The sequence below is a fragment of the Trachymyrmex cornetzi genome, unplaced genomic scaffold, assembly GCF_001594075.2.
Source record: "Trachymyrmex cornetzi isolate Tcor2-1 unplaced genomic scaffold, Tcor1.1 scaffold112, whole genome shotgun sequence".
Taxonomy (NCBI): domain Eukaryota; kingdom Metazoa; phylum Arthropoda; class Insecta; order Hymenoptera; family Formicidae; genus Trachymyrmex; species Trachymyrmex cornetzi.
The window spans coordinates 684007-707384 of record NW_017295676.1 but is presented as its reverse complement, the minus strand read 5'-3'; the positions used below and the strand labels follow the sequence as shown (position 1 = coordinate 707384).

The following is a 23378-nucleotide window of genomic DNA, read 5'->3' as shown; positions in this document are numbered from 1 at the left end:
ATAGTGCAATAATATGTTTTATAGTTTATCTTCATGATAATTTTAAGTTATAATATATATAAATTAACTTGGCAATTTCTTTTCAAAGCATCGAGATTAATTTTACAATAAAATAAAACGTTGATTACGAAAATAATGGACGTTGTTTATATATAATAATTAACTAATAATTGCATACTTCGATATTAAAATTAGTTAACACTTCACTTTTTGCATTTAGTTTTCTAGCTGTATCCTTGAATGGGATTGAATATGCAACTCCGATTAAATGCAACCGTTCCCCCAACACGCGCACCATGGCACATTACCACTACTAGTACTAGTCTTGCGAGTTTTCACGTGGGTGATTTCCCGACTACTGACCGAGTTTGTTCTTTCACGGTCTGAATTCAACGCGATACCATCCGTAAACTTGTCTTTGGCATCGACACTGCCACTTCTCAATGTTTTTAATGAAGCTTGAGACGGTCGTCTTTTAGAATTAATGTAGACGGACACTTTTCGGTTTTGATCCTTACGTGGTGATTCCTGTCCTGAGGACGATGACCTGCTTTCGTTCTTGTTCTCTTGCGCATCAGACGTCGTTGTGCTTAATCTCCTCGGTTTCTTCCGTGTCAATTTTCCTTGTGAATCGAGTGTATCTGTCGACGTGGCGATAATCTGTTTTTTCAGTTTTTTTTGTATTCCCGGCGATAGCGGTTTTTGGTCCTTAATTAGAGTTTTTTCTTTCTTCACGATTTTTTTCCGTCTCTGTCCGTTCGGCGAATTTGGTACGCTAATTGTCTCTTCGTCCTCGTGATGCGAGTCGCCGTCAATTGATGTCTGCGTTTGCGCCGGTACCTTTGTGACGTTATCATAGTACATCATTCCACATCTCGGAGAATAAAATTGACCTCGCGATACGAAGGGAACGTTTTGGTACAGATGCTGATTCTGCAGATATCGATTTGCGTTTAATCTTCTCAAAGTCGTCAAATCGTAAGGCGTGGCAGAAGGTATTAAGGTGCAAGGACTCGGTTTTTCGAAGGAAGTTACTTGAATATCCTGCTTATCGCTCATCAGTTGGTCGCTGGGTATCAGCAGTCGATTCTGATCCGATATATGTGCAGTTCGAAATCTCTCGTTGAGGTGAACACCTCGACTGTAACTCGGCATAGGATAAGCAAGGTCATCATCGTTTACGTGAATAGAGAGTGGCGTCGTGGTAGGAGGATTTGGTTTTACTTGATAGTTAGGACAGATCTTGTTGAAGTTTCTTAGAAAAGGATTTCTAAAGAGACGGTAATCTATCGAGGGTAGATTGGGTACATCTGGTGTCTCTGGACTAGGTGCTTGCTCGGCTCGTGGTACCTTTAATGTCACATTTAGGTGACTCTTGTACGGTTTATTAAAGGTACCACTTATATTGTCCAAAGTATTGTCGCTTTTTGTAAGTGTCTGAGAATCAACGTGATTCAGTTTTAATTGTTGCGCACTTTGCGACTCACTCGAGAGATCTTGACAGGAGACTGATTTTGTCAATTGATTACCTAGAACACTTCTGCTATCCGTGATCAGTAGATTATCTATACTCAAAAATGCCTTTGGATCATTTTTATCTTTCGAAGCGTCTTCACAAGGTATCGCGCCGTTTATATAAATATCCGCCGAACCTTTTAATTCTGCGAAAGGATTAATCCTAGAAATAACCGTGGAAGCCGTTTTGCCACTGCTCGAACTAGTTCCAGTTCCAAAATGACTTATACTGGCGGTTGGCGACTCTTCTTCTTGTTTTTTTAGCTTGAAAGGCTGTGGCGAGAAGAACGGTTTAGGCTTTTCCAGTACCGTGAACATCATAGCATCTTCGTTCTCAACTCGCTGCATATCCTTTTCTCCATTTACCATAACGGATCCAAGAGAATCCACGTTCCGTACATTTTTACCGACCGTTTCTTCGGAAAACTGCGTTCGTGAATCTCGAATAGTTGATGTTTCATAAAGCTTCGTGGGTTGCCTCGTACTTGCATTTCTTTTTCTTAACAAACTGAAAATATTTGACGGCGGCACTGAACTTCCCATTGAGGAAACTATCGGCGAGTCCGGCTTTCCTGTTCCCGTTGTTGATACGACAGGAGTGATGCTATCCGTATAAGTAGGTGCTTGTTTTTGAGAGACCATGTCGTTTTGCCAACCGATGGGTGGGACGTGAATTTGAGGTAACATCGGATCGGCTACTTCTAGACTCCCGACGTCTAAGTTGGCCAGCGGGATCAATGGATCAGACTGTAATCCGGAGTATGGTGAAGCCAATAATACGGACGTGTCCGTGGGTAGCATTAAATCTACCGTACTTGGGAACTCGAACGGGCATTCGGTGTAATAACTGGTTCCGCTGAAACCACTCGGCGGCTCGTACGTGGCCGGATAAAACGGGATGTTATCGTGAAGTTGTCGGGGATTGAGAATCGGCGGGGGTGGATGCCCGACAGCCTCGTTTCCCTGATCCTTCTCCGGTGTCGTCTCCTTCTTCTCCTTATCTCTCTTTAGCTCTTCCTCCTCGTCAACAACCGACAGATCGTCGAACTCCACGTGAAGTCGATGCATATTGCTGCTCATCTTTTCGGAAGAGATCTTCTGATTCTCCGCGTTTTCTAGCTGTTCTTCTTGGTTGAAGTCCTTGACCATCTTCTCATTATCTTCGCATTCCTCTTCGTCCTCCTCGCAGGAAAAGTCCGACTGCAACCCATCATCCTCCTCGGAGCGATCCTGTAATTCGTGGCATGTTCCTACATATCGTTATTGTTAATTATAGCAATTATGTTTTTATTAGTTAACATTTTAAGGAAAGGTATAGGGACGGAGTTTTGTTGCTAGTTTTCTTGTTATTTATTAATGTGGTCTCATTATATTATATTATTTTATTATGAGTTACAGCATGACGCAATTAAAAATCTGCTAACCTCGTACTCTTCGCTTTCGTCAGGGTTTTTCTGTTTCTTCAAAATTTCCTCAAGTTTGTCGTACTCGTCCCTGAGACTCCATATTTCTCTACGCAGCTGCTCGTTCTCTCTGCGCAATTTCTTGATATCGTTCTGACCTGAAATCATGACAGACTAAAATGTTTCGATGTAACGAGATCCTCGAGTGAGATATTCTTATAAGCAAAGAGATAAGCCGACATCTTCGTAGATTTGATTCGCAATTTTTCTCGCGGAAATCACTTAATCACCATTCGATGCGAGGACCAGTAACATACGGCTGCTCACAATAGCGTTGCATCTATCGGAACGATCGATCATTGGTCAACGTGGCAACAATCTCCGCTTGAGACGCCAACCTCCTCTCTAACTCTGTGCGCCCTTTCGTGCGTCAAGAAGCCGGTGATAAATCACTAGAACCGGGCCTTCCAATTACTTAACTTTGCAAAGAGAGAGAAAGAGAGAGAGAGAGAGAGAGAGAGAGAGAGAGAGAGAGAAAAGAAAGAATGATGCGAATAAACCTCGCTGTCCACGCGTATAACGTGTTAAATCTTTTCTGGGGAATGTCTATCACAATACAAACTCTCAAAATTCTTCCAATGATAGAAATACCGAAAGAGTTTTGTGTATAATATATAGGTACAAACATAAGAATAATTTTAAGCATTAGTGATCTTTGATCCACCTAAATACGAATTATCTTATTAGTCATCGATCATAGTCAAGATTTAAAGTTTAAAAACAGAAGAAAACACATTTTATATATATTTTATATAAAATACTTTGTATTACGTTTGCTACATATGTACTGTTTGCAATTTTATGCATTTTAGAAACATAAGCATGTATTATGTAGAAACTTTACAAACATATATCTAGATTTTTCAGAATCACTCCTTGATGTGACAAATTCTTAGTTTATATGTTCTTTTTTGTATACATTATACTGCAAAGTATCTAAAATCAGTCAGGTCGGATGATGTATGCGGATGCAAGCTCCATTGTTGGAAACGAAGTCGATCAGTTTTTCTTTTTAAGCGTTAGTGATCTTCGACCTATCTAGATGCGAGTTAAGTTAAGTATCTCATCAGTCATCGGTGCCTCCTACTTCGATGATTAATGGGTTTGTGCTTGAAACGTGTTTTCCCAGCGCTTGAACTACGACCCAATCGCGGAAGTTTTCAGATAATTCAGCGATCTATACCGTTACATGCTTTTTATTTCTTATACGTTGTATTCGTCTTATATGTATATCTTTTTTCGAAATCGACTAGCTAGTGTTTTAAACATCAGTTGCTGGAAAAAGATAGTAAATCAGAAGAAAGAATAAAATTGAAGATTTATCTTTTGTATAAAAGATTCTACGAGATAAAATATCAGTATATATACTTTTCTGTTAGTAACGCGTTGCATACTTTGCATTTATTTTTATAATATCCTGGTTTCATAAAAATTAATTTATTTACAGTGAACACATACACAGTTACATATGGATATATTACATATGGATATATTTCCTGAATTTTTATACGTACAAAATCACTTACGATTACATAGATAAAAAGTTGGTTTGTAAAAACTTTTACTATTTTTCTAATTAGCTCTTTCCATGACATGAAATATTGTCTGTGGATTATTAATTTTTTTATGGTTATGCATTCACGAAAATTGCATGAAAGCACTTGTGATAACAGTTCTTTTAAGCCTAGCTAGTAAGTGCGCATGTGCGTGTAACAAGGAAAGCCTTGTGGTAAATCAGGATTTAAACCTGGCTTACCAGTCTGAAATTTAAATAAATTAAATCCTTCTGGAGGTTCATAAATTCGGATTTTCCCTATGGACACCGACGGCTATTTGGTTGCTATTAAAACTTGGTTCATTTATCTTCTGCATGAGTTCTGTTTGAAAACGCGATATTTGTTCAAATATACTGCAACCGATCATTGATCTTTTTATTTGTATCGATGAAATATAAAAACCATCCGATGCAATTTAAATGTATTAATTTCCCAACTTGGTTGCATATTCCTGAAATATTTGTTTTATAGCAATTTTTTTGGATAAATAGAGACATGTTTTTACTGTCAGTACGAAACGCACTAATGAAAAACGTTTTATTTTATTTTTAATATTAATTTTTTTGAGTATGTGAATAAATTTTCATGTGAAATTTATTAATTCTTGGGAAATCGCGGTGTATCTTAGAGATACAAATATCTTACATCGGTATTGCAAGGTTATTTTTTGCAAAAAAAGAAACTAATATGAATGAGAAAGTAATATGGAAAGTAATATGGTTGTTTTATTCAAATAACTACAATTTATTAAAATTTATATTTTTTTGTGTAACATTGTAATATGATCCCAACTGCCTATCTGACCACATACGATGTGCTGTTAGAATTTTAATGACTCATATAACAGCTACTGTTTATCCAATAGGTGTCGTTAAAGATATTTACAAACACATTTTGATGTATCTCTTACGTATAATACCTCCCGAGGATTAAGTATTTTCGTTATTCATGGATTTTAGAAATTTTGATTAAGGGAAAGTTAATTAAAAATTTGCCGAAAAATTTGCCTTTAAAATAGTTTTCAGAAGTATTTGAAATATAAGTACGCACAGGTTGGAATACAAAAATTACAGTTGGTCGTCTGTTGGATTCTTTAACACGCATGGGATTTACGAGCGACATATAAAAAAAAAACGAATATTACATTGCTTATAGATCTTATATCAAAATAACATAACGATTTTTTATTCGAGTATAGGAAAGCTCGTTGGCGCGAATACGCGGATATTTTTAGCTGCGTGCAGAATATCCTTCAATCAACCATCAAGCTGAATATTTGCGAGCAGCGACGTAATATGGCTCACTGAAAATGCTTTCGGCGACCGGTGTCCATTTTATTTTCGATAGTGACGATCGTGACAGTTCGAATTTCGTATGGGGTTATGAATACATGTACCCTGGAGCATAAATTTTGCTTAAATTTCAGAAATATCGGTTACAATATTCTATGTTATTTTAACTTGTGGTAGTTTTATATGATACGAAAATGACAGGCTAAATTTGAAGAAATATGCATATCCAATCGATACACATATCATAGATTATAAATTAAAATATATATATATATATATAATTATTTAGAGACACTGGTAGTGTCTCGGCGCTAAGCTATGCGCATATATATAACAGACTATATTTAGTCAAGTATTAAATATAGCTACTTGATTTAACAGTTTAGTGATTTAATATGATGATTATATTTAATATTAATATTTGAATAAGAATCAGATAATCGCTTTTAAAATTAAGTGCAAAGCAATCGATTTAACATTTGGCTTTCTACTCTCAATTTATTGACTCGTCTCTCGTTCGCCAATGTTCTATTACAGCCATGGACACTTATAGAGAATCTTCCCGCATGCATACTCTATTATCTCTTTACGTCATACCGCTCGTCAAGGTACGCTTTATTCTTTGCTCGTGAGGAGAGAGAGAGGGGGGAGAGGGAGGAAGAGAGAGAGAGAGAGAGAGAGAGAGAGAGAGAAAGTTTTAATTATTCCTGCTCAAACACGTACCGAGAAAGTTTAATCACTTGGTACCGTCGGCATCGTGTTCGTCCTTATTTCCGTCGCGTGGAATCCTCTGCGCCTTTAAAAGTAACGTCGGTCCGGTATTTCTCACGAAGGACCGACATTAATTAATCCTGGCAGTTAAAAAGACCGAACTGTCCTCTTCGCATTCGGGTCGCATCGCCTTTCGGAAGGCAAAGCACACAAATGTACCTGTACGTACACAAACTCGTGAATCTGCGTTTTCGAAAAAAGAAAGAAAAATTGTATAGGGACGGAAACGAGAGTGTGGACGTACAAGCTTTCGCGTTTTTCGTCGGCTTCTCGTCGGTCTCCTTTCGTTTGCTGTGGGCGTTTTCGCCGCGAAGGTGATCAAAGCAGCTGCGAAATACATATTTGGTTTTACCAACTCGCTGTTCCTATCAGCAGGCCGGAATTTCTTCTGGCTCTTTGAAAAGTGGAAATTGTGTCCCCAGTCGACGAGAACGAACGCAAACGAACTCGGAGAAAATATTCCCGAGGTTCGCTTTTCACTCTTGATGCCATCTCTTTGTGACTGTGTTACTTTGAAATGAAATGAGACGATCTTCACGAATACGAAAAATTGTACGATCATAGACGTTCGATTGATCTTGCAGAAAATTTCGTGCGTTTGTTTATACGTCGTGATTTGTATAATCGATTCTACTAATGAATCGATGAGAAGCAAATGCGATGAAGCGAGAATTTCGTGAATTCAATCCATCAGTGTCGTAATGAAATATGCAAACGACACAAAAAAGCGAAAGAAATAAAATGTTGTATTGAAAATATATATGATAGAAGTTTAATATAATTGCGATGTTACATTCCGAAGAAATAACAAGATCATTATCCAGTCAAAGCATTTCTAGATGCAACTTTGCTCGATTTAACGAGACGAATCAGCGTCGGGTTATTTGGCGTAGCGGAATAATTGTCGCGTTTACATTTCTCATGAAACACGTATGTCTCGGTGATTCACAGTCGACGATAAACGTGGTCGAGTGTTAATTCATGCCGCTGGCAGTAAACCAGAATGGTCTTTAAAGCGTTTCTCAAGTCGGAGAGAATGTCGCAAAGTCAAAGATTAAAGCGCATAATTTTACAATTCTTACGGTAATTATCTATACAAAACGTCTTTAAATTATCTTTATAAATTGTATAGTTATTTCTGATAGAGATTTTCCTTCATTGGAAACTGTGTTTTGTGAATTCATTTAGAGTGAGTTATAAATCTATGTTTTTTAATATTTAAGTGTGACGTACAAAATGTCGTTACATTATTACAGTTAATATATAATGAAAGCTTGTTCATCTGAGCGTATAAAAATGTACATAGTTGTGCTCTGCCAGGTTTTTCATTTTAATTAGTTATAGAAGTCGATTTATAGTCGTTTTATAGTCGATAAGAATCATTTTCAAAAGTGTCAGTTTTGTAATTTTGAAGTTTAAAATTTTATCATAATATAATTTCTCGATTCAATGTCATTTCACGACGGAGATCGCGGGAAACGTCACTCTGCGGAGACCGCGTCTAGACCAGGTAATCTAGATCGACAGCTCGTCGCGTTAACTAACACTTCATTTAAGGTTCCAGCAAGCCACGTAGCTACGAAGTGTGGTCCTTCTGGATATAATCGAACGTGACACGTCCGTCCATCCGTCGGCTACCAGAGCACGCCCGAATTAGATCACGCCAATATCCCATGTAAATTATCGCTAACAGACCGCCATCGTAATACCGAGAGCCGAAGTAACTTCTCGCGAATAAGCCCGGTGGCTATATGGAAAGTTAATCTTACCGGAAGAGCCTTTTTACGAAACAAAAGTCAGTATCTGCAGGTATGTTTTTCCATTTTTAACCTCTTATTTTTTAAATAAAAGTAAAAATTATTTTGTAAGCGGAACGTGAATTCAATGCATAATTTCTGACACATTGTATATTACAATTTGTAAATGAGTTAAAATATTAAACGTACATGTGCAAGTTGTTATAGTATGCTCCCTTTCTAAATTAGTTGAGAAAACAAATTTACATCTTCTAGTCTTGATTTACCAAAGCTGCACGGAGAAAATTTTATATTAAGTTTTAATATAATTTTTTAAATTACACTTTACTATGTCTTGTATTTTCGATGGACTCTCACAACATGATTCCGACTTAACTTTTACTATGGTAATACTAATTTTTATCACATAAATAAAAAAAAAGTAATTATTTTGTTAAGCCATATTCTAAGATGAAAACAGTTAATTTTTACTATGGTACGCAAACAAAATTTACTAGGTATATTTGATTTTGTAATAAAAAATTTTTACTATGAAAAAGTGTAAAAATTACGTTATATTATTGTTTTTAAAAAAATAACTATAGCATTTAAACTTATAATTTACATGAAGACCGCAGCTACTATCACATTATAGTAATTTTAAATATAAAATTTTCTCCGTGTATTTAATTTAATTCTTACCATTGAATGCCGTAATTATTGTAATATTGCTGTTTAAAAAATCATCTTTTGCGATTTTTTTAAATTTATCTATAAGTATGTAGTTGAATTATGATTTTCTGTAAACAGACAGTTTTTTAAATATAGTGTAGTATTGTGGAAGTATGACTGTCGTGAGAAAAACTCGAAGTATATCTGTTTTCAAACGATTCCAATTAACTCGTTGTCGCCCTATATCTTTTACCATGTTAAATTCGGTAGAACCGGTTGAGATCAAGTCGATCGATCTTTCTTCTTAAAGAGAATACATTAATATTCGATGACCACGATGGTAGAACCACCTCATAAATATTTGACCCTTTCGTCTCGATATCTTTTTTTTTCTTCTCTCGAGATTCAATCTGGCGCCGCACGAGAGGTGTTAAGAACCGATCTAATGAAGGTTCGCATCGAAACATGCGGGTTCCGTTTTCGAGAATTGCCATCTGAGATCGTACATATGCAAACAGGGATTGGAGCAAAATGACGTCCTTAGGCTCATTTATTCTTGACGATGACTGATCTTTCTGTCGATCAAAAGCAATAATCCATGTGAATAAAAGTTTCGTAATTTATTATCATATTGTTACGAGACATGACTTTATTTTTTGTTATTATTTTCATAATTATTATTATATTATTGCAAAAAATAATGATGATTAAAATTAACCTTTTATAAAAGACAAAACAAATAATGTTATGATATCAAACAGATTTTTCAAAGTAAAAATAATATTTTTTTACAAGTATATTTTTTACTCGTATATTTTATTATATTATAAATATAATAAGCTTTAAAAATCTTTTTTAGATAATTAAATAATAGTTGTGCTTCATGCACTTCAAGAAAATCTAAAAAAAAGTTTAGGTTTTATGAGAAGAATCATAAGATCTATTCTTTTTTCGTTAAAAAAATTAAGATCTTTTTTCACAAGTCATGTTTATTACTTTTGATCGAGCAGCTTGGCACCTTTAGACTATGGACCTCGCAAGTTTATAACTAAATGCAGCGTTGTGTATGCAAGAGTATCGCCACGGGGCAGCCGTACCATTGACAGAATGACGAACGTCCCAGGTAGTCGCCGGTTACACCGAGGGCTCGTAAATCAGGAGATATTTTCCATTTCGATGTCCAGGGAGGCGTTGTTTTTTTCGTTTGTTTCTCTTTTTCTTTTTTTTTTGTACAAACATAATGCCACCACCATGGCAAGGCGCGCGGAAACCGCATGCTAAAAATGACGTTACAACGTTGCGAAAGTGTGCTGCGAAACGAGATCCGTGCGTCAACTCTGCGTTGGCGAAATTGCCTTTTTTTTCTCGCTGCGTATGTCACGGCTTATCGGTGAACTACCCTCCCGGGGTTAATCGAACCCAGGCAGGTCGAGATAGCGCGTTTGCAAACTCGATGGATGAAAGCCGCTTCGAACAAGAATGATTTGTGTCGTGATAAAGCTCCATTAACTAAGAGCAGATTTTTAAAGTGCAAAATCAAAATATCATGTTTCATAAACTATAATTGTGTGTGGATACAGTTCTATTTTTTTATTTAAATTAAATCAAAGAATAAACTTGAATCAAGTTAATTTGTGTTAGTAATTTGAATATTAATATATTCATGCAAATTTATGCCAAATATAATGAAAATTTTTAAAACGAATTAAATAATAAAAACTATCATTCGAAAACAAGATTTTTCCGGTCCGTTAAAATCAAAGATTATTAATTATCTCATCATTAGTAAGATTGATGTTATTAAGAATCTTTTTATTTTAGATCGCATATATGAGAAATATAATCAATACTAGAAATTTAAAATGTCTATTACGGTCGAAGCTGGATTTTCATTGCTTTAAATAATTCAGTCTTGAATTATTAATATACACTATATATGTATATATACTTGCATATATACCATATTATAGTCTTTTCGAACTGCGTGCCGAATTTTTTTTCCGGATATAAACGCAATTAAAACTACTCTAGTAATCGCGAACTAAATTGACAAGCAATTTTTAATAATTTGATGCTATCATCAAGTATCATATTAAGATGTTAATATGTTGAAACTGTTAATAAATTTATTGCGAAAAATATCCGAAAAAATCCCGGCCGAGGTAATATTTTTCGCAATAAATTTATTAACAGTTTCAACATATTAACATCTTTATAATATGATGCTTGATTTGGTAGTATCAAATTATTAAAAATTGTTTGTCAATTTAATTCGTAATTACTAGAGTAGTTTTAATTGCGTTTATAGTCCGGAAAAACAATTCGGCACGCAGTTCAAAAAGACTACAATATGGTATATATGCAAGTACATATATAGTGTATATTAGTAATTCAAAATTGAATTATTTAAAGCAATGAAGATCCAGCTTCGACCGTAATAGGTATTTTAAATTTCTAGTATTGATTGATGTTATTCTTAGATAATTGGATGTCAAATAAAAAACTTTTTCATAAGATTTTTTAAGAAGTTTCTTGCAAACTTTAATAATTTTCTAAATTAATCTAAATGAATATTTTTTAATATTTTTCTTCTGAACTCCCAGAAATTCTCTGTTGACCAATTAGCATGCTCGACAATCTTGGTATAGTTTACACATGTCTAGGACAAGCCCAAGTAACATCAAACATGCACGAATATATCGTCGATTGATTGACATAGATATATGCCATAGATATACAATGAATATCGTCGAAATAAGCGCTCTGTTGTTTATGGTTTCGTCCAGTCGACGGACACCTACGAGGTGTTCCCGCGTATACGCGTTTTATAGCCACTAGAATTCTGACAGAGCTGAATTATCGTCGAGGCGTGTCGTGTGCGTATGTATATACATATGTATGCATGCGTGCCCACATAGGATATAGACGTATCCCGCGGGTGTATTCCTGGACACGTAGAATATCCATAGAATATCCGATGACATCGTTACTAGACAGCAACGGCTCACATTCCGGCCAGCTGTATATGATCGTGTCAAAATATCAACTTGCATGCTTTTAAATAATTACTATCGACAGTATTTTTAACATTCATCCGTTGCCCTCGTCTAGATTCGAAGTTTCGCCGGAAATTTGGTATAACGTCACGAATATGTTTGTAAAGTGTCATGTACAGTGTTCATTCGCGGCAGAACTGTTTCGTCATTGTTCAATGTATTTGATTGGAATTATCGATAATTAGATCGCAATCGAATTATATCTTTGAACTACAATATTATTGCATTTTTATCGTAATTAATTATGTAATTAACTGTTTCATTGTAATTAATTAATGATATCTTTTTCGTTTAACTTAGAGCTTTTCTTAATTAAATCAAATCGTCGTCAAATTTTTGAGTCACGCGGTTGATTGTAATTTTACGTTTTGGCGGATTAGGAAAAACGTAAACGGACAACGAAATTTTATTATTTAATCCGGAAGTAATTTAAGTTTGATTGAACTTTATTCCATCTTTATTTTAATTTAATGTTTGATTTCTATGGATATTTTTTATTGTAAAATTTAAATACTTGATGTTTAAAATTAATTACGTTTTTTTATTTTTTATTGTTGGCATTATTTTTAATTCATTTTAATTGGTTGTTGATAATCTTTCATACATTGTACAAAAAAAATACAAAATTAAAATATGGACGATTTTAATTATAATATAATCCCTTAATTAAATTTTTTCAATTCATAATAGGACATTTTTTGCTTTAATATGTATTTTACTTCAATATTCAATTGCCGTACAACTGTTTCTAGTAAGTTAATGTTCGAGAAACTATTAGCCGAGTACAAAATATAGTAACAGTGTGAATACCTCGAGGTTAAATAATTCCGACCTCGGTAGTTCGGTAAAATTTGCGGTTTGCTTCTCGGCAACAATGGAGCCACAAAATCTGAAATTTATACGAGCAGGTTTAGAAGTTTCACTTTAGTGGGTACTTTCGGAAATGTAGGGGAGAATGTAGGATCGACCTGGTGTTTCCATCTCTCGCTCGCACAAAAGTTTTGGTGCAGGTGTTTGCATCCGCCGATGCATACGATCGTGCTTTGCGTATGCGTCCTCGATTGAGCATTCGAAAAGTATAGAAACTCGAGCATCTCGCTTTGTGAACGTGGCGACAACGCTCATTTTCCTTCGCGATATAGTAGATTTTTATGAAAGCCTCAGGCTGCAAGGTGTCTCGTGACACTTTCCGAGGAACAAAGGGACAACGTCTGTATGTTACAGCGAGCTTGCTTCCCCCCCCGCCGCACATTGAAAAAGCTCCTCGTCTTTCGCGCTTTCACGTCTCACCATTTTTTTTATAACGACGCGAATATACAGACTACATCAAAAGTCACGAATTTTTCTCGCTTTTAATTGCAGACTCTACAACTTTCCCTAAAATTTCATTGAAATACGTTATTAGGTTTTTATTTTGCACGGTTGGAGATTTTCTTTTTATTTTATTTTCTTAATATCAAATATTTTAAAAATTAATATTAATTAATTGATAATGAGTGATGTTTTAAATTAAAATGACGTTTATTAAAGTTCACTTGAAATTGATTAAAAAGCTAATTATAGCAATGTCTTGTTTGTTAATTTAAGAAATAAATAAATTTATGTGAAAAATAGGCCCAAAAACAAGCAATCTTACAAAGACTTTAAATTAATATTCCAGTAAATTAATATTAATTTATTAAATTTCAATTTAACATAAAGTGGGTACTTTGTAGTAATTTATAATTTAATGACTCCAACTGGAATATTAATCTAGTACCTTCATAGTCGCTCATTTTTGTGCCCTAGTTAATACATTTATTTATTTTATATCGATTAAAAAAAGTTTTTTCATTGAATAATGAATAACTTAGGCTTTTTTTCCGGATGTAATTTATTTACTCGATTTAAAAAAGATCAATTTCAATTATCGGAATGCATAATATGTACAACTAGTAAGTGGACAGTATCGGTCTAACGTTTCGCAATAATCCGTTATATCGTCTGTAATACTTCGCAATGTTAGTAAAAATAGTACAGCTTTGTTGGCTTAACCTCATCCTCTTGAAGATTGTTAATAATTCATTGCTTTCGTTTATTTGTTCTAATTTACATAATAACCTTGTCCAAATAAAGAAATATTTTTAAATTTACGTGATAACGTCATCTTATTATTTCGTAAATTTCACGTGTTTTGAAATGCAATTTTTATTATTTTTTAACGACATATTTCTTCTTAATAATATATAATTTCTTTTGGAACAAATCTACTCACTATCGTAATCCATATTTCTTGTGCGGGTTTCGCTGAAGAGCAGCGGAACTAGAAGATGCCTGAACAATGACATCAGTTTTATTTATGAAGCACTTGCACTGTTATATCACTTTATCATTATTTCACTAGGTTATATAATATTTATTACTTAAATAATATTTTTATTCAATACTCTCACAAAATTTCTTATCCTGCAAACACAATTAATCACGTTTTAAATTTCTCAAGTAAATCTCAATATTCATAAACGAAACCGCAGAATTGCATGACGTATTGTAACAATCCGAATTTGACACCGAATAAGTTTTCACATTTTTATACTTGCTATCTGCTTTACGAAACAAATTTTCCGTCGCTCGTTGTCGTATTGCGTCTGCTTTGTGCGAGATATTCCACAGACGCGGACGCAATTGGAAAACGGTAGTGAGCTGCATCCCCGCCGTAAAATTTCGTGTCTCTGCGAGAGAAGCAAATTTTGAGCGTGTCGCGTGCCCGGGATTACTTTCGCGTCGGCGCTTATTGTTAGTCAAGATCGCATTGTCAAGTTGGAGTTCTGGGAATGCGTTCTCTGCTACGACGTATCGGAGTTCTTGGTTAATTTTGCTAGTGGTGGAAATATATATATATATATATATACATATGGAGAAAGAGAAAGAGAAGCCACGTGTTTTCGCAATGATTGCTAGTTCATCGTGCTACGTAAACGACGTATATACCGTCGCCAATACATATATTATGCTACATGCATTTGCGTAAAATACTGCACTTTATGTGGTGGGTAACGGTACCAGAGTATATCGGATCTCGTGTGGTTTGTATTCACTAATTACAATCCTATCGTCGAAGCACAGGATGCCATAATCATAAATTTTAACGTTAACCATAGATTCTTCGATTAGCTTGGAGTTTTTGTTCAGGAAATGTTTCGGGAGAAATTGCTTTTGGTTGCGATTGTTTAATATGTGTTTGTAATTACAACTAATTTTTTAATTATGATATACTTTTATGGCTAAGATATTTCATAATATTGATAAATCTTGATAATGGAATAAGATATATATTCCGTTGTTCTGTCCTAAGCGATGTAGCGCAGAATTCTAGAAATATGGTCCCCATATATTTGATAAATTACTACAATATCTTCATATATTTGATAAATTACTATAATATTTCATTGCATGTAGTGCTTTTTGCAGAAAGTAATGACGATGTGTATCGTATTTTACAAGTAATACGTGTTTATACGGCTAGCGAATTGATGATAAACACGCGAGATTGAGTTTTAACTCCTGTTTCTGGCAGTGAGAAATGTGTTGCATACTTTGACAAAACCGTTTGCATGAAAAGTCCAACGATCTCGTAAAGTTACTCCGATGTTATAAAACCTGTCTTTGACTCGCGCTTTGAGATTTAATATTGCTGTGAGAATGATAATACGGCTCTCCTCGCAAATGTGTCTAGCACGTCGTCCATTACGAGGACTCTCCTGCTCGCAAAAGAATTTCTTGCCGCGCAAGCCGTTATGACAAACTGATATCTCTCTGCAGCTATTGCGAGGTAGCTATAGTGATAGCGGAGCTATGTAGATTCTATCAGTGAAAATCGCATCTACCTGTATGCGCCGTTATCGTTATAGACATTATCGCGCTTTCCTTTTTACGGTAGATGAAGAGCTGGCGACAAGAGCAGATGAGGTTGGGAACAAGGTGTATTAAAAACTTTTTTCATAAAATGTCTTGCGCGAGATAAGTACCACGCTAGAGAGGAAAGAGAGATCCTTTGCTAGTCTCGTTCACGTTAATGATATTTCCCGAATTTAAACGTTCGCTTATTCGATGTTTACCGCTTCCGTTGTTCTGGTCGTTATTAAGGTGGAATCACACGATGCTCGATTCCTTGAATGATAGCATGCATACGATCATGCCTGCTCTGATGTATGCTAGAATTCGTTCATGCATTGAGCGTTGCATGCTGCATATATGTATACTCACAGACTAAGACCGGTATTCATAGTCAGATCTTATATTCAAGACCGTCTTAAGTACGGTCTTAAGAAGTCACGAATCAATCAGAGGGCTACATTAGTGTCTTAAGACATTACTTAAGACGGTCTTGAAAGAAGAATCGACTATGAATAACGGCTTAAAAGGTTGCAACAGTTTTTTTCTATTTTTGGAGTGCAGCCTACTCACTGAACGATTGGTCTTTATTTATGGATTCATAAGTAAAAACTAATCGCTCAGTGAGCAGACTGCATTCCGAAACTCATTAAAAAAAAAAAATGTTGCAACCTTTTAGTCGGCGAGTGTACATGATTTTTATGTTTATTATGGATTACTTCATTCAGTTTATTTCCTTGCATGCACCAATCAAAAGGAATAATTGCTAATTTCATAGTTATTTGTCAAACGTCAGACTATGCACCAAAGCAAGCATAGCAGCATGCATGTGTGTATGCATGCGTGCATGCTTATCATTCATGGAATCGAGCATTGTGTGATTCCACTTTTAGGAGTACATCGCAGAGTGCGTTTTAAAATTCACTGGAGCATTAAGTATACTCTTTCTAACTCTCGACAGCAATGGGTCATTTAAACCCAAAGCGAAAATTTTTAATAGTTGGTATAGTCTGTACGATTGGTACTCATTATATAAAATTCTAAATTGTGAGTAAAAAAACTTTGACTCTTCGTCTATGCAATCACTATAAGGCGCAAGTTCACTAGCATTCAAACAGGTCGTTTTAGAACTTAGGTGTAATTTTTATAGTTCAGTTAAATATTAAGTATGTTTCTTATGTGTGCAACATTAGATATGTCCGCTTAAAATTATTTTAAGAAACATTGGAACTATCTTTAATTTCGAAGCATTAATTTTTGTAATTAATTAAAACTTAAGAAACGAAGGAAAATTTAATAGGTTTTTGGGCAATTTAAGTTGCATGACAAATAAATGATCAAATCTTTTTTAAGAATGAACAATCGTTTACCGATAGAGATGTCAAACTTTTTCTCTTGTGGTTAATAAATATAACTTAGCAGTGGTCAAACCACCATGCATGGATTGTAAAAGAAAAAAAATATTAGAGTCATTTAAAAAATGCTTATTCATCGCCAAGATGGCACGTTATGAATTAAAGGGTTAAACTGTCTTTTTAGAAACCCTTAAGCAAGTTCGTACCAGAATTCCGCGACGAAGAGAACGAGCTCTCCATTCCATAGTTTCCATCGCGTCTCGTTGGCCTGCCCGTGTCTCTCTTCTGCATCATGCCCACGTCCCGCTCCTTCCATTTCTGTGGAGCGCGCCACGGAGCTTCACTCATGTGATAACCTTAACGAGGGAGACTGACCCCCGATTTTGCGGTCCACCGTGACTTCGTCAGATCAACAGCGAATTCGCATTACCTACGAATGCGTACCGTCTCTCTAATGCAGTCATGCGCGCTCGAATGATGGGGGTCATTTCATCGATCGAGTCATTAAATAATCCATCAGTGTTTCATCAACAAATAGCCGTTGCTGGCTAATGTCTGAACGTTTGAACGTCATCCCTCGCGAGTTTATTCCAGGAAAGACTTGCGAATGGAAACAGCCGCTTCTTAAAGTAGCCGGTCCTTATTTTCGCGACTGTCCTGTCAGTTAACTACATCGACATCGTGCAACAACATTCGTTGCTCTTTTCTCCTTCATCAGACCAAGTGCTTTTCATGACAACGTACTTGCCATGAACAGCTGTGATGTTCCGTACTATGCGAATGACGTTTTGTTTTTCGATGTTGCTTGAAGAAATGGCAGTAAATTGATGGTATTATATTTGAGATGATTAAAATCATAACTTTTAACTGCAATTGTAGTATATATTTATTTAATAAAATTTAATAAAATCTTAATAAAGAACTATCGCGATTTCAATGATTAATTTTAAGTAGGATATCCGCAAATGTCGGTTTAATATAGAATACCACTACTGACAGTCGCAATGAAGCTCTTCGCCAAATTGGTCAGTCATACTTTTTATTAGTACGACCAAAATTTGTACATTTTTTCCTCAAATTTTTTTACTCGTCCTGATATTTCTTCGCCTGAATTTGCCGCGCACTTCGTTCGAATTTTGTAAATTCCTGATCACAGTTCATTCTCTATTTCGACATCTTTCTCTTTTTTGTTACGTAACATCGAGATGCGCTTCTCTGCCAGATGTGCGTCTCGGCGTGGCGACGTCGCGACGCCAAGGCCCGACATATTACATTCGAGATCCCGAACAATAACGAACATCGGTGCACCGAATTGATTTCGGCCTGGTCTCACTTCCGGAATCGTGCTCCGCGAGTTTGACAGCTTCCGCAGGCCGTGAAAAGCGTGCTGGCCGTTTAGAGTCACCGGGTGAAACTAGTCGACGCGTGGCTACATCACTGTGGCAGTCTTTATCCCTACCGCGAGTTACCTCTTCTTCGTCCGCTTCTTCATCGCGCGTCATGAAACCACCGCCTCAGGTCTCTCTTTATCTCTCTCTCGCCCTCGCGACTATTTAAATCTTTTGTAGTCTCTCGTGGTCCCACGATGTCAGGACTGTACCGCCGCGCCAGAACAACGATACACCAACAACGATACATTTTTGTCTCAAAATACAAATTCTTGATTGACAAAAAAAATAATTAGAATAAAAATATTATTAACAAAGTATTATTTTATAATTACAAATGGTTTAAGTGATAAATTTTGTTATTTTTATTGACACGTTTTATATGGAAATATATAAAGCATGATTTTATACTATCAAAGACTTAGGAATATTTTTTAGCTATAAATTTTGTCGAAATAGAGTATGTAGAAATTGACTGATAAAAGATGTCAATTATTAACGAAAGAAAAAGAAATATTTTTAAATTAGTTATGCAGAGTATAATTTTTCGAAAATTTATGGAATGTATATATAAATTCATAATATTTTTATCAAATTTTCAGATATAATAATTTCTATTTCATCTAATAATAGGCGATACTCGAGTATTCCGGCACTGATCATTATGTCTTTTGATGTTATTTTAGAAATGTCGTTGGGGGACGATCTTATAAATTTTGCTATTTTATTATTCGCCTTGACCGCGATGTTATGTAAAAGCTATAGTTCTGATCGAAAAAAAGATCTTTTTTCCTGACAAGTCCGTATATTATTTAAGTTTATACGTTCTCATTCATTGTAAAGCTGCACTATATATATATATATATATAGACGTTAAAACATGATATCGTTTAATCTATACGAATGTCAAACACAGATTCTTTTAGCGATTACGTTCTCGAACGCATTTTTGGCTTTGTCCATTTTCTTCGACAATTTATTTTCCACGATTAATATCGTTTGTCATGAAAAGTGACAGTGCCGGTTCTTATGTTTAATATCATCAGTTTTGAAATCCGACAGTGGCGCGATATTTTTGATATTGAAGAAATTCGGTGTCGGTGCAAACCTGGCCGATGATAAATTGTTCATTAGACTGGCGCCATTTCTTCACGCGGCGATATAATCTATCAAGAGGTTGAAAAAGGACTCAAAATAATCTCCAAGCTTGACGTAGGTGGTGTCTGGTTTTCCCACTGAGCGAGCATGAGACGGAAGTAGAAAAGAAAGGGTCCACAAGTAACCGGTAGATTGATCCTAGAACGACTCACTTTGAACCCTCTCGGCGTGCTGTCAGTTTTTCTAATCATGAAGGATTTTCTTCGCACGCCACTTGAATGCACCATGATAATCCGGCTGCATAATATGTCAGAAGGAACAAAAAAGCTCGTGAGACACTATCTTGATTCGACGAGAGTGTTAGGCATACTTTTTGTATTTATATGTACTGGGTGATTCTAAAGTATTCCTAATTTTCAACTTTGTAATTATAAAAACGTAATTATATAATATATAAAATTCGTAGTTAGTTCTTGGCTTTAAATAAATAATAAAATTTTTAAGACCGTTTAAACGTATTTTTCAAATATATGTAACATAATATATCATAAATACTTGCAATTTTATTGCTATTTTAATTAAAAAATTATTAATCAATAATTATTCATGGAAATAATAGTTGAGAAAAGCTATAAAATTATTTTGATTATTATTTGATAGCATAAATATGTCGAAATTTATGTGCTATTACCCGAAATACATTTGTAGTTATCATGCTTATTTATTTATGGCTTGACTCAAACGTTTATTCTTGCGTTTATTAATACTTGAAGCAGTTCAAAATATTCAAGTCACTGATTGCTCCATCGACTTTGGAAGAGTAAAGTCGAGATCAGTTTGACGTCTCAACGGTATTACGTAGGGTAAGAAGTTAGCGTTTAGCTTTTTGGAATCTGTACAGCGTCGACATCTGGATCCCGAGTTCTAAGAGAACAAACCGCCATCCCGGAATATTTGCCAAAACAAAGCTTTTCTTGGCTCCGCGGATAAATAAATCTCAAGAAAATTACGTAGACGCGCGATTCATGTGCCGTCATTCAAGCTTTTTATATTAACAACGTACTCACTCGCGATATCGGCACATCCGTTCAATTTCATTCCTGAAGTTTAATTAAAACATAATACCTGACGAAAGCTATATGATTACATATGCATATACCCACCATTTTGTTATTCAAACATCGTCGAAGAAATGTGATTAATTAAGCAGTCGATTCAATGACAGCCTCTTGCGAGCTTTTCTGTGTTAGAATCCTCAATAATTCAATAATTGGTGTTTCACTTTTAAACGATTCAGTCCTTTTTTCTCAACTATTATTTGACTTGTAATTTCCACAGCTTATAAATTTACTGATTAACTTAATCAACTACGTGGATTCGTCGTTGTTCACAGGAAATTACAAGAAATCACTGGTAAAGTTGTCCTCTTTCTCTTGATTTATCAACTTCACTACTTTTTTTATCGTAGATTAAATTGATGTCATGCGATGAAAATGAACGTTTCTTTAGAAATTGGAACGCGAATGCGTTTTGCGTCATCTCGGGCGCATTTAGCAACTGAGTCAAGTCTGCTGGATCGTGACCGCCGGTACTAGAAACTGTACTACTCGCTTACCCGACTGGACAAATTCAGCGTGTGCAGGCCAGGCCTCGAAAATAGTTCGCAGCAAGTTCGTACGGCGACTTCAATCTGATGTATGCACGTGTCTATTTGTAGATGACCGCGGCGCGATGCAGTTTACCAGATCTACCACAGTCGCGTAATAAAATTCCCCGTGGTTATCACGTACGAAATATATTTGACCTTTTGTTTGGTATCACTCGTAATGACGAATTCATAATTAAAGCGATGGTAGCGAGATTCGCGAGATTAATGGTATTCATTTATATATAAAACGTCTCCCAATTTCAGAGAGCACAATTGCGCCAAACGAGTTTATTAAAACATCTGTTAGTAAAGCACAAAAATACTCAAATAATTAATTCCATAGTGTATTCGCCAGGGGAAGAAAAGAGAGAGAAAGAGAGAAAGTAATAATTTGTACGAAAGGGTGGTTTAATTAAATTTCTGATGACATATTTTCTGATTTAGGATTAACTTTTTTGTTGCAATGAATGTATCGTAATAAAACATCTTGTATATCATCAAGATATTAGCTTCTTTTTTATCGTGATATTTATTAACTTTAATAGAATAACAAAAGTTTGAAACTCTTGCTTTTCCATAACATATCAAAAATTCCTTTAGCACGGTAGTTAAATTAATCCTTGATTGCTTTGGCGCAGTCATACCCTAGAGGATCAAATATTTAACATTATTAGTTGGTCTGGCCTGCCACTAACGCGTAATGGAAGTCCCTGCGAAATTAATTTGGCCCCCGAGTGTGAATCGTCTATAACGGCAAATTAATAATTCAGACAGTAGCGTTCAGAGCAACTGCGTTAATAAAATTCGCTTAAAACATTCTGGACGAGAGGGAAAAAAAATGAAACGGTGTAAGTAATAAATAAGCTGAATAAAATAACAGCGTTATACTAACAAGATGCAAAAAATTCAAATAATAGCCTCATTTATCTAACTTTATGTTTCATAACAGAATTTCTAGTCACTAAATTCAACATACATATTTTTTCGTCGAAAGAGACATGAGAAAAGTTGGAAACAATTTTTTTTATCTCTTCGTATATTGAAAATCATTTCAATCCCGCTTGTCCATCGCGAACGTTTTACTAACTGGGATCAAGTCGGTCAAGTCGACGGAAAGGAGAAGTAATCGCGACATTGTCCTTTCGAAACGACACAGTCGCGATTACCTTCACCTTCGATTCATCGACAAATCCGCGTGAGCTGCCGCGCGCTTCCCCTTGAGTCCCTCTCCCTTTACCTTGCTCCACCTCGGCATTGATGTGAATGGTCCTCAGTCTGAGCTCCTCGTTCTCGTAAATCATCCCCCTCGAGGACTTCCGGTCGAGTTTTCTATTTGGCTTGACGCTGACGTCCCGCCGTCTGGTTCTCAGCATCCCTACACCGCCGACACCACCCACCCCCGTTCCCGCCATCATCTTGTTCCTTTTGCGCCACTTGTCTTCTTCCTTCTCCGCGAACGGTGTTGCGTGGTGTATCACAAAGAGCGGATCGCGACGAGTGACCGATTGTCCGCAATGATCGGCTGTGCCATGCGCGCGGCCTCTTGAGAGGAGAACACCACGCGACTCTCCCTTGTTCCCTCCCTGCTCTCGAGAAACTTTCGCGAGATATACTCTTGTTCCTCGTAACTATTTGATCCTCCGTTTGATCTTCGATCGTTACTCGAAGAAAGTTTCGAGCGTAAAGGTTTCACGTCTGTCGGACTTGGCAAGTGCAGCTACGATTTAACCACTTGACGTTCTTTTTATCGTGTAGGTAAATCCGATGATTCGTTTTAAAGTGTTTATCTTTATTCTTTATATGTATTATACCATGAAACATCTCACTTCGAAGCGTTCGCAATTTCTGTAGTTTACTTATTCCATGGTGGATCTTATTGGACACCTAATCACTTTCTGTCATTTAATGATAGGAATTTTTGTATTAATATTTTTATAGTAATCCGCAAAATTATA

At 35.7% G+C, this 23378-nt stretch overlaps 2 protein-coding genes across 4 annotated transcripts in view; one reads left to right on the top strand and one right to left on the bottom strand.

Moving 5' to 3' along the window:
* Positions 1-23378, top strand: part of Ror (tyrosine-protein kinase transmembrane receptor Ror) — a 259895-nt gene that overhangs the window by 58693 nt on the left and 177824 nt on the right. The window lies entirely within an intron of this gene.
* LOC108763865 (uncharacterized) lies at positions 156-23294 on the bottom strand. Of its 3 annotated transcripts, none has more exons than XM_018511787.1 (3): positions 22661-23294; positions 2940-3076; positions 156-2745 (listed from the first exon to the last, which is right to left on the bottom strand). In XM_018511787.1, exons 1-3 carry the CDS (start codon positions 22836-22838, stop codon positions 265-267), a joined length of 2796 nt encoding a protein of 931 aa, XP_018367289.1. In that variant the 5' UTR covers positions 22839-23294; the 3' UTR covers positions 156-264. The 3 variants fall into 3 exon arrangements, with proteins under 3 accessions (XP_018367289.1, XP_018367295.1, XP_018367301.1); XM_018511793.1 differs by lacking the exon at positions 22661-23294 and adding an exon at positions 17496-17862; XM_018511799.1 differs by lacking the exon at positions 22661-23294 and adding an exon at positions 14316-14380.